Consider the following 12,410-nt stretch of genomic DNA (forward strand, 5'->3'; position numbering starts at 1 on the left):
TGGTTCTTTGTCTTCTTTTGGTTGGATTAGATGGGGAGATTGGTATCAAACGCCATGGATAAACTTCAAGTCCTTTTACTATTTAGCTTGGTTTGTCAAAGATAGCAAGTAGAGATCCTTTCCTTTCAGAAAACCTATCTACATGAAAGAAAGCCAAAATTTCATTAACCAAGTAAAAAGAACCAGGCCTATTTCTTTTTTTTTTTTTTTTCCCAACCTTAATGTCACAGGTAAGGTTCTGCCACTCTGGAGGGGCATGATGGTGGAACAGTCAGTGTGTTATAGAAGGTCCAGCAGTTCAGATCTTGCCACCTGTTATCCAGGGTGATCCAACTGGAAATAGATTCCATTTCTCTTTTGTGGAGGTCGAAAACCTTTATTTGTGATGCTAAACAACACGTACACTTGTGTGCAGCTGGCTGTCTTCAGTAGGCCAACTGAATGCACTTTTTAGACTGAGGTTTACTTTTGATTGGCAGCACGCCCTGTACCTATTTCTACAAAATAGTTTTCCATAAAAAAACACAGACTTGTTCTGAAGTCCATCTCTGTCTCCCTGCCGCTATACAGGGGTCCTAGAAATAAGGACAGCTCTTTGACTCGTATCTGTTGGGTAGCTGATTTATCACTGACTTCTGCCCAGACTCCAAGGCTGTGCCTGTAATGCTGAAACTTGTGTTGAGAGTGAGACCTGCATCCGTCACTCTTGATTTCTCTCAGCCATATTAAGATTTTTAATGCTGCCCCTTTGCTTGTTATCCTAAAGAAGCACCACAGTTATTTGGATTTTTTTTAATGGCAGAATGTAATAAGGTGAGATATGCCAGCTGTTGTAACTATCATTTTGGGAAATGTAAAGTGTATTTTTGCTAGCAATTTTTCTTTTTAAGACAGTGAAAAAGCAGGCTTTTTATTGTGTACACTACTTGTCCAGCATATATTTAAAAGAAAGAACGGATATTTGAACAGTAGTGCTGTAGTGCTGGCTAGGAGTGTCTTTAGCCAACACTAGAAACTCTTTTTTTTGACAGCAGAGTGTACATCGACATTATGAGAAGACAGAACCCTAGGGCTAACTGGGATCTCTTGTAAGGGTTTAAGAAGAGCATGCAAGATAGATATCCCGGCAACCAGCTTCACAGCAATAGTAGGAGGCTATGAAATCTATCCATGGCTCTCCAGTGAAATGATTTTCTTCCAAATGAACTATCCCATGGCTGGAAGTGGACAGGTGCCGATGGAGGAATTACTCTGGAGCTAATCGCACGTGAGAATAATCATAGCTATTTAGAAAATGGACACATAGTTACCACTGACTGGATGTATTTCCACTCGACTGCAGCAACTAGCACTCAGCAAAAGGTGCAAAATGGGGAAGGGTCTTGGAAACTGAGATGTCCAGCTGGTACCCCAAAATGTTACAGAATCTGTGCTGACCATGACCAGCAGGTAGGCAGGGCACTCTGATTTCCTTGGCTTCCACCCTGAGATCTTTGTTCAAAGCACTTTTGGAAAGTTTGGTAACGTGATGAGCACTGTTGACTTTCTCATACCTAATTTTCATGTGTATACAGGGTTAAGATATGAAGGTACAGTGCCCAGAGATCAGTACTTTCAGCCATGGGATAATTTTTCCTTTACCTCGGAGTCCGTCTTTCATTGCAATGTGAACCAGAAGAATAGTTTTATAGTAGATCAGTGACATTCTGAAGTTCATGCTAAACTTTCTGTTCTTTCTGGTAGTAATAACAATGGCTAACAATGGATTTTCCTGTGTGAGCTGCTTTCCTCTTGCAAATCTCTCCAGCATTTAAATGAAGATACAGTAGCCACTGTTCACATATTAATCTCCTTGATGACAAAGCCACCTCTTTGTTCTGGTGTCTCTCCTAATACGAGTTACACCATATAATTTGTATCTAGGATTTGCTTCAATCACAGTCTTACATTCCTGAGACACTGATGTAATGCAGATTATCCAGAAAGATTGGTGCGTGCCAAAGTAACTGTTCCCAAGGTGGAGTATACTACATCCAGCACTATAAATTATCAAATAATGAAGTTCTCCTGTTGTACTTTCAAAGCTTCATCTTAAAAGGCTGATTTATGGGTGAAATTACTAGAAATACTGCCTGATAGTTGCCAAATCTCATCAGTCTTTAACCAGTTCCTCATTTAAAGCAGAACTTTAAGCCCAACCTTGCAAACCCCTGTGTTGCAGACAATTATCCTAAGACCTAACAGATCTTTGAGAGTCATTGACTCGGGGCCAATTCTGAGACTTTTTTTGATCTTACTAGCTGACACTTGATAATCTTTCTGGCAATCTGCAGTTACAGTTTGCTTAATAAAATGTGCCTGGAAAACAGAGGAGGTGTTTTCTGGTGCACTTATCGCAAAGATCAGGAATAGTCTGTGACCAGAAGCCTCACATTAGCTCTAAGGACTAGACTGGACTGGTGGTAGCAATCTGAGTTTTGTTGTACCTGTGGCAAATTTGCATGGATGATACATAGTGTGTTTGCAGTAGGATTTGACCACTAACTCACACAATATGGCTGGAAATAATGAATGAGAGTGTCAAGACACTCCCAGTGGGACATGCCCAAGAATTCTGCTTCATCTCTGAGAGGACAGGTCCGATTCATACAACTGCAAAATGATTCGCAGTTCACTAACAGAAAAGTGAAGGTCAGCAGTCAGGTTTGTGCCACACGATCTCAGTGAGTTAGCACAATATGTTTCTTCTTATTCGGGAGCTGTGAATACAACCCCCTAAAGCCATCAATCAGGATTAGAAATTACATGAGAAGAAAAATCTGGTATAAACCCAAACTAAACAGTCTCCAGAACTAATATGCTATTAATAGCTTACACTCCACTATTTACTATTGTAAAAAGTAACATAAAAGTCAATTTTTCCACGTGGTGTTTCTCTCATGGCACAGTGATGAAATGCGAGCGTATTTATGGCACTAGCTGAACCTCAAGCACAGCACCACAGCTCGCTCACCTCTAAAGCAGTGTGACACACTCCTGGCTGCTGCTAGGTCAGGGGATGGATCCAAACTTCACTGAAGTTAGGGACTGGCTTTCCACTAAATTCGGTGTAACTTTGTATCCCACTCCTGCATGATTTAGCTCTGGGCATTTGTATCTGGCATGTGATTTTAAAAATAAATAAGTAAATAATCCCTCAGTAGGTACATTAATTACCTGAAACTTGGGCATGTTCCAAACTGGCTTCCTAACAGGGCTGTTGAGGTGTGTCATAGGGCCTGTTTCCCCATGATGGACTGTCATTAATCACACCTTTGCTGTGTGCTCGTGTTTGGTGGTAATTGTCAATTGGGTTTATATGCAGATGCATGGGGTGCAGTGAGGATGTTTGATTCCTGATACACTCTGGTTTGACTGTAATTTGGTATCTCAGCTGATGAAAAAACAGCTCCTGGTAACGTCTAGAATAAAATCCAGCATCTGTTTGCTTTGATTTCATAACGTATTTCAGTATTGCCTTAAAAAAATTGACCCTGGAAGTAATGATTTTTCCCAGTGAAACCCACTCTGTAATAGCAGATGGAAAAGCCACTGCTCTGGCTTCTGTACACAGACATGGTTTGCAGCTTGGCTGTCCCTTTTTCTGTTTTACCTGCAAGGAATGACTGACTGTTTCTGAGTGTCCTGAGTAAGGGAGAAGTAAGGAGGAAAAAGTGCAAAAAGAACTGAACAGAAGGGTCACAGGGAAAGTGTCATTCAGATACAGTGATCAGGGAAGAAGGGAGTGTGTCTGGCCTAGATCAGCTACCCATCCAATGCACCTCTCAAAACTCAAGAGCTCAAGCTTTATTCATAGTGCAACAAAGGGACAGGTAGAAATGAATCCACAGTCTGAGACCCAAAATCCCTGTCTGTCTTGCTCTGTGTCATAGTAGTAAGAGAATCACTTAGTCCTCAGATGCATGAGGCTGTCAGCATCCTTTGAGGCCCCCAGTGTCAGCATAGCAGAAGCATGGCCATACAGCTGCACTAGTCCCTAAAATATCTCCCGAACTGAATGCCAGAGGAGTCACTGTTCCCTATGCCAACACTTCTCCAACCTGTTGCTCTAGACGTCCCACAATTTCCATGAAGGCATGGCTGACACAGAACAGTTTCACACAGCCCTTTAAAACAAAAGAGGGGATGAGGGAACAGACAGGATAAGCAGCTTAACATCTGAAAGAAAGGGGAGAGCAATAACCCACAAGAGGTGCCAAGTTATACACTGCAAAGTAAACTAGGTGGCCAATTAGAAGGGATCAAGTCATGGTTGTGATGAGATTAGTGTCATTTACAGGGGCTTGATTCAGAGCCCAACAAAACCAGTGGAAAAACTCTGCCTAGCTCCCAGACCTTTGACATGGGCCCTAACGTTCCTCAGCTTTATAGTTTAAAGGCACCACTTCCACCCCATGGAACAAGTCTGTAGCTCCACATGGCTCCTTGGTGGGGGAAAATAGGCTACGTTTCCTTGTAGCTCCTGACTATTCTTACTGTTATTCTGTTAGTCAAAAGTGGTGTAATTGTGTCACATTTCTAGTTGTTGAAGGAAACATGAAAAGGCCAAGAGAGTTTCAGAAAGATAGAAACCAAGAGAATTCTATAAAAATATGATGGGCTGCTGTAAAAACTTTCCCACCATGTCAGATGCTCAGATGGTCTAATTTGGCATGTGCGTCTGTTGGCAGTTTTTAGTGGTGACTTTCAGCTCTGTTGTTGCATTAAATCTGAACTGTAGAATTCTGTTCAGCAGCCCAGTGCAAGGAGACCATTACAATTATATTCTCCAGGTTTTTTGTATAAAGCTGAAGTTTAAGTGAAAACAATTTCTTTTCCCCCTAGTTGTCCCACTAATTCCTGCTGTTCAGTTTTAACATTGTCAAAATGTTCTGTGGAAGTGAGTCCTTTCTGATACTGATCACAGCCTTAGGCAGGGTTTTTTTTGGAGGGGGAAGCAGGAACATCTATTGGAAACTTCATTTCAAATCACAGATGTCTGTGCTGTTATGTGCAATGTTGCTCCTGACAGTGAGGCTTTGCATCAGCTCAGGAACAGTCTGCATGCATCCCTGTCAGGACCACAGGAGAGCCAGGGTGAGTTCAAGGGAGCAAATCTATTTAGGTCCAAGCATAAGCCTTAAGTCACAATTAAGCAGCACACGTGGATTTCTCTCCCTCTTCTCAGGCTGAAATAATGTTAGTCATAACCGTGCATGTCACAGCAGCAAAACTTGGCTGCCAATGCAGGGATCTCATTTGAAGTGTTTCCTACCCATTCCGCAACCTGTGCAGGAGTTGATTTTTTCATAGTGAGATACTGAATGATTGATGCCTCTGGCCGGCTGTGGCATGCTCTCATCCATCTGCTCTTTTGTTGCCATAGGTTACATCGAAGCAGCTGTGATCCCTGCAGGTGCCCGGCGGATCAGGGTGGTTGAGGATAAACCTGCTCACAGTTTTCTGGGTAAAAAGACAAAAGAAAAAAATGTTTTCATTCAAAACTCACCTTGGCCCTCATCTAAATGACCTGTAAGATGATAAGTTTGTTGTTGCCTGGAAGTGGCTGTTGATTTCATTCTTGTTGCAGTCTCTCTCTGCTCTTGTGGCTTGGTTTCATGATGTTTGCTTGATGTGATACTATGGGACATTTACAGGCCCTGTGCAAGCTGACAGAACCAGAGAATACTTTTGTATGGACAGAAGGGTTCCTGAACAGAACTTGGCACTGGGTTGAATATAGCTGCCAGGAGCACACAACACTTTGAGAAGGAGTGGGACAGAGAACAGTGCATTTAGAGAGAGGAATGACAGAGATGCAGATAGGAGGGCACCCAGCTCAGAGTGAAGCAGGGGCAGGACAGGGCGGCTGATATCCCTCAATAAACTGACCGTGAGGTTCCCTGTGCCATTTCCTGCAGTGGCAGGTTTTCACTTGATGCTGTACTCAAGACCTAATCCTGCACTCCGACATGGGCTAGCTGCAGCCTCTAGTCTACTTACCGCTATTTTCTCAGGCCAAACAATTTGTATAATCCTCTTCTTATTTGTACTTCTGCATTCCTTTTGAGGGAAACAGGCTTTGCCTCCTCTTTTCCCTGTTGGAAACAAAGTTTTAGATGCGGATGATGGGTCAAATTTGTATGTGAGGTTGTAGGGCCAAGTCTGTCAACAAATGTGTTGTTCAGTTACTAATCACTTAGATAGAAGTTTGGAAGGACTTTGGCAAAGTGCAACCATATCAGACAGATATACATCTGTCAGTCTGGTCTTCTAGCTCTTCTCTCCAACATTAGGGGTGTTTCTTTTTGTGTCATGACTGTGCAATAGATGAAGGGCTTTATCTCCCATCTACTCCAAGTCACAGAAATGCTAATGCCTCATTGTCCTGAATTCACACAGGAAGCAGGGAGTTGAAGGAAAATCATCCAAGGCCCAAAAGAACACCTAGCACACTGAAAAATCCTTTGCACGCTCAGAACTGCATGACCATGCATAAATGGGTGAATTAAATTCTTTATGCTGTGTGGGAAAACAAAAGGATAAGAGAAAATCCCAGACTTCCTCCTTTGTTCAGTGAACTGTTGCAGCTTATAAGTCCCTGCACTGTCAAACCCAAACTCTGCTTGCTGTTGATGAGCTTATTAACACATGATTTCTGTCCTTCCATATCAGTGTTTCAGCCCTTCTCCATGCTGATGTTCTCATCGCAGTGGTTGGAACAGATGCGTCTTCCTTAGCCTGTCCTTCCCTGTCCTTTAGACTGGGAAGTATTAGGTACTGTTATCACTTGTGCGTGTTCTGGTTCTCTCAAAGTGACATTCTCAGAGTGGAGACACTGCAAGATTTTAGGATAGAAAAGCACTCTGAAAGATGGAATTGCTTCCAGAAATAGATAAAGCCTGTGGTAGGGACTCTGAGATGATTATGAAGCTTGTTGCTGTCTGTTTGGCAGAAGGGGAAACTGATGTGTTGCACTTTGCTCATGGCTATGCAGGGAGTCAGTAGCAAAGCTCGGACTAGGACCCTTGGTTTCTGATTTCCATGTCCTCTGCTTATAATCCTCCATCTCCACAGCCAAAAGGAGACATTAATAGCCAGTACTAAGTTATAGGATGCTGCTGAAAACATTTACATCGTGATTGTGTCTTAGGATTTCAGGTGTAGTGCCATTGGTTTTCTGTCTTGAGGTGCTACCAAAGTTAGCAGTATCACTAGGAAAGATGCTTTTGTTTTCTGACTTTCATTCCAAGTTCAGGGGGAAAAAAGAGGGCAAATCATGTTGTTCAGCTGCCCTTAGGTCAAAAGCATTGGCACTTGTGCCACTTCTTGGTAGGAAGCATGTATCACTACTGCTAGTACTTCCACTAATGCTGCAGCCAACTTGCTGGGAGAGGATTACGCCTACACGTAAGATGTTTGACATAGCAAAGCACTGGTGGAACAATGAAAGCCAGTGTTTCCTTGGGTTTTGCAAATACTCTGCCTTCTGGAAGCCAGCCTTTTTGTTTGTCTTGGTGGGATTTGCACAGGGTATTTGTCCGGGGTTTAGGCTTTGGCAGATAGCTGCAGCACTGCGAGTCTTACATGGAGCTAACAACTGCCCTTCATTATGACTACATAACCTTGACTAAAGCAGATATTTCCCCACTGGGTGGTGAAGATTAGTATTGTGTATATTTGGGAGCAGGACTTGGCCCTGTGTGCATCACATAAAGATAGATAAAAATCTGGCTATTTTAAAGCTTCTAAGTGCTTTTAGCTATTTGGTTCATGGTCAGGAGCCAGGAGAACCTCTCTAAGATTTCCAGAGTTTTCTCTTTCAAGGAACACTGGACACAAAGAAAAAGTACCCAATGTCTTGCTAACCTAAGCTGAAGAATAGCAGCAGGAGTGTTCCAATAGGACAAAAAAAAGATGACCAAGAAAACAAAATCCAATCACTCTGATAGGCCCCATAATGCATTGTAAAGCCAGGTCTGAGTATGGAAGGATTTTCTATTTCAATTACACTGACAAAGTTGAGTCCAATCAGGTCCTATTTCTACTCAGAACCGGGTACAGCACTTTGGAAATGAGCCCAGCATAATTTGGAATCATTATTCCATGTGCTGGGAGCAGTGCCTGAAGAATTTCCCTCCACCTACAGGCAACCCACGCTGGCTGCCTTGCCTGGCTGTAATGTTTAAAAACCACCTTGAACAGGAAATGCCTCGGCAGTTTGTATCCACAGGCTGGGAAGCAAGCTGGAGGGACCCAAGGTGGAAATAAAGATCTGACTAGATGCCAGGTTTAGAAATAGATTGGTCAGTTCCTGTCTTCCAGCCAACAAGAAAAGAAGTTACGCGTTGTTGCTGGGGTTCCTTTTCCTTTCACTCTTCTACTGTACAACTTTGAGCCAGGAAAAGCTTTGAGATGTAACAGTGGATTCTTGCTACTGCCTGAATGCACCCACAGTGTGGAAAAGAGAAAGAGCTGTGCTTCACTACCCGATTTGAGGCATAGGATCCCAGGAGGGCTGCAGCCAGCTGTCCAAGGCAGAATAAATCCTGTGGGTGCTAGCTTAAATCAGTGAGGACTGCTGGCATTCGGTAAGGGCAAAGGGCCCCGTTCACCCCACTGAATTTAGTACTGTCGTCTCTGGAGCTAGGCAGAGCCAGGCCTGCAATAATTGCGTGTGACAAAAGCCATTGGGGAAAGAGCAGTACTCTGTGTCTAAGAGACATGGAGGTTTTATAGCTGCAGTGTTGATCCCTACTGATAGGGCACTTGCATGCAATGAAGGCAACCAGCGACAAAAACACTTTGGCCAAAATACTCTGCTGAGTCGCTACTGCAATTCCTGCAATCCTCAAGGAACATTTTTGGAAACGGGGCTGTTTCCAAACACTGTCTCCTCAGCCACTAAGGGAGCAGTGCCTGAAGCAATCAAAATCAAACCTTAACCAGAAAAGAGGTCCACAAAGATTAAACATTTTGTTTTTCATCAGCAAGCTATCTTTCTTTGATGATGAGCTGGAACCGAAGCACAGTTACAGTCATTCAGGCTCTTATACACTGTTTTGAGCACATGCCCTGATATCTTTACTAGTCAGCCATACTGCATGGAGATAGTTTTATCTCATCCACAGCTTTGATTATTCATGTTCACAGTTCCTTGAGGCCGGTGTGATGGCTGCTTTGATCTGCCTGGAGGCCACCAGGCTTTGGCAGAGGAAGGCAGTCCTGCTGCAGAATTGTGTCTGAAGTTTGCAGAAGGTACTTTGTAGATTGAGGAACAAAGCAGGAAGAAAAGTAAGCCACCAACAGAGTTGTATTGCTGTAGAATGCAAATACCAGGACATCATCATGCCTTTAGTCTGTGTGCCAAAAAGGACTTCCCTCAGAAAAAAACCTTCCCCCACATACCTCCCACTCCTCCTGGGGAAACCATACTTGGCAGTTTCCCTTCACCCTGATTTTGGACCCTCTAATGGGACCATGAGAGCTGTCAGAAAGGTTGTGTCCAGGACAGAAAGTTATTTCACCTTTCTCCAGTAACTCCCTGGGATGCAGATCCTCAGAAAGGCACGCACAACTGCAGAGGACATTGTGACCTTCCCTTGCCTCAGACTTCCCCAGAGGTTAGACGCTGCAAATGATGCTCAGTCAGTAAATTGAATGAAAAATCTGCATATGGGTATCAACACAGACATTTGACTGATATTTTTCTCAAGGAGGGCTTAGGAAAATATGGTTTCTAAAGCTGGTTCTGCTTGGAAGCTAAAAAAAAAGATTATGCAGAGTTGTCTTGCTGCATTTGGCAGGAGAGTTTAGAGATAAATGATCTATAAATTTTATGTTAACGCTAGAAGATTAGAAATGGTTTCCTTATATACTGTCTGAATGAGAATCTCTGAACCCAGCTGCTGCCAAACTTTAAGCTGTCTCAGGCTGGGCAGTCTACATAACAGCACACAGATCTTGCCTTGCAAACCAGGCTTCGGTTTACAGCCACTGATGCTCTCATAGTTTCACCCCAAGTACCAGTTTTAATAGCTGTAAGAGTATAACACTGCAAGTATGTAAGGGTTTTACCAGAAGTATCTTCAGGTTATACCCAAGCAGCTATTCAGTGGTATTAGATTCTTACATCATGTCTGCCAATTTGGTATATTTGTCCAAATTTATGGTACCATACATTTTTCTAAGATTAAAATCTAAATAGTTCGATTTGAAAAAAATCTTTAAAGTTATCTACATGTTAATTTTCAATGTACCAGATATTCCGGGCATGTTCATTTTACATGCATGCCTACATGTTTCTCATGTAACCTTTGACAAATAATATTGAGATTATTCCAGGAAGAATTATGGCTCTAACTGGTTGTTCTCTAATTATGCTCTCTGCTTACAATCTGCACTCTGCCTAGCTTGGTTAAAGAAAATGGGCTAGTAAGTTTTGCACTTTCCTAGTCAGTCACTTCTGCTTTGTGGTTCTTTCTTATTAGTACAATGCTGTAGTATTTTAATATTATTTTCAAATCCAAGTTAAATTTATTTTTGCTGAAAAACATTTCAGTTGTGCAAGATTTCCTTTGCAAAAGCAGGGCTGTATATGTAACTGAATTCAACAATATGCCATAAGTATGTGTAGGTTTTGGACATGCTCCTGAAACAGGTCAAACTGTGGAAGATTTCTACAATTTAGTCCTAAATTAGTACAATTTTTTCAAGGACAGTGGGTAGTTATATTTCCTTCTTTTTAGTTCCTTTGTAACTCCTTCTGCACACTCTTTTTTTCTTCCCTTTAAATTTTCTGGCAGTGGAATGGCACAGAGGAAGCCTCAGAGTTTTGAAATGGAGAACATTGCTTATTTGGAAAGCATAACGTAACAATTTTAGGTAGTAAAACTTTAGCAAGACCAGTTTATATGACATTACTGTTACTTAATAGCAATTCTAATATAACTAGAAATGCCTTCATCAACTGAAATACAGAATATGTCCAAGTTAGAAGCATTATGACGAGTCAGCTAGAAGTATACTTTTTTTCTTTTAAACTCATGTCCATTACAAGGCTACTGCATCTTGTACTTCAGGTGGGCTGAGAAAGAAGCTTAATAGTTTATATTGTAATTACAAATTTGCTTACATTTCATTCCATGGTGTTTGATTCATTCCAGCTTTAAAAGATTCCAGTAAGAGATCCATTAACAGCGACTGGAAAATTGAGCTTCCTGGTGAGTTTCAGATCGCAGGCACTACTGTCCGGTACGTGCGAAGGGGTCTGTGGGAGAAAATCTCTGCCAAAGGACCAACTAAAATACCACTGCACTTGATGGTAACTTTATATCCTTTGTTTGTGTTTCTTAAGTGATGCAACATAAAGGGCTTATATCCTAGCTGAAAGTTAAATTTTGATTGTTTGCTTCCTCACCAGAGTTTTTTAAAGGTATGCTGTAGTGCTTCTCTTTACATTCTTTTGCAGCATGGCAAGGGCTGGAAAAACCCAGCTCCCTACTTAAAAATAAATGATGCTCTTATTCTGGGAGAACATGCAGTGTCCCAGTAAGTCAGTCCACTGTAATGTGTCACAGACAATGTGATAGGTCTATTCTAGAGGATGTAGGTTTTCAGGCACCTTCTTTATTTCATGGACATACCCACTCACACACATGAAAGGATATCTGCCAAAATATCTTCTCAGTTTATGCCAGAATGTATTCTGTATTTAAATACACAATTTCTCTGACAGAAGAGATGAAGTTTTGGCATGTACAGATGATAGATGTCAATTTTATCCTCTGTAGTGACTTAGTCACACACAGAAATGTACCTTGGTTTCTTTATGTTGTTTTTTCTATTTTATGTATTTTAAAGTGTTCTTGAAAGTTTTCCTAATGTTCAGCATAGTCCTTTTGTTAACCAAGCATGTCATTTTATAAACAGTCGTATGGCTGCTGTATGAGAACATGAATGAGAAGTCCACAAGGGTGAGAGGAACAGGATTGTAGTCTCAGTCCTGTCACTAGTGGGTGATGGGGTGACTCATGGGCCAGTCCCTTAATGTTGGTGGTAACCTTAATGTTTCTATCTGTAAGACAGCTGTAATAATGCCTGTCTCATATGTGTGTTACTAGTTGAAAGTCTGCAGAAAGCTTTGCAGTTTCTATAGCAAGGTTTGCATAGAAACATAGAGTATTTTAATGTATGCATTGTTTCCTGTAACTTTTTTAATCCAGTTATATTTGTGTGATATTTCTTTTCCTTGCGACTTTTTGCCATGTTTGTTCACTGAAGGCTATCTGCGAGTACTGCTAAAAACCAGAAGTCTTTCCTTTTCATCACCTGAACTTTTGCTCATTGTGCAACATTTCATGGCCCAGTTT

The 12,410-nt window shown here is 41.8% G+C and overlaps 1 protein-coding gene across 1 annotated transcript in view; it reads left to right on the forward strand.

The window, feature by feature from the left end:
• Positions 1-12,410, forward strand: part of ADAMTS17 (ADAM metallopeptidase with thrombospondin type 1 motif 17) — a 192,426-nt gene that overhangs the window by 134,855 nt on the left and 45,161 nt on the right. Inside the window, exons 16-17 of the mRNA XM_040602291.1 lie at positions 5,426-5,506; positions 11,205-11,362. Coding sequence (XP_040458225.1) covers positions 5,426-5,506; positions 11,205-11,362 — 239 coding nt within the window. The remainder of the gene's footprint in view (positions 1-5,425; positions 5,507-11,204; positions 11,363-12,410) is intronic.

The sequence above is a fragment of the Falco naumanni genome, chromosome 7 (assembly GCF_017639655.2).
Source record: "Falco naumanni isolate bFalNau1 chromosome 7, bFalNau1.pat, whole genome shotgun sequence".
NCBI classification, from domain to species: Eukaryota; Metazoa; Chordata; class Aves; order Falconiformes; family Falconidae; genus Falco; species Falco naumanni.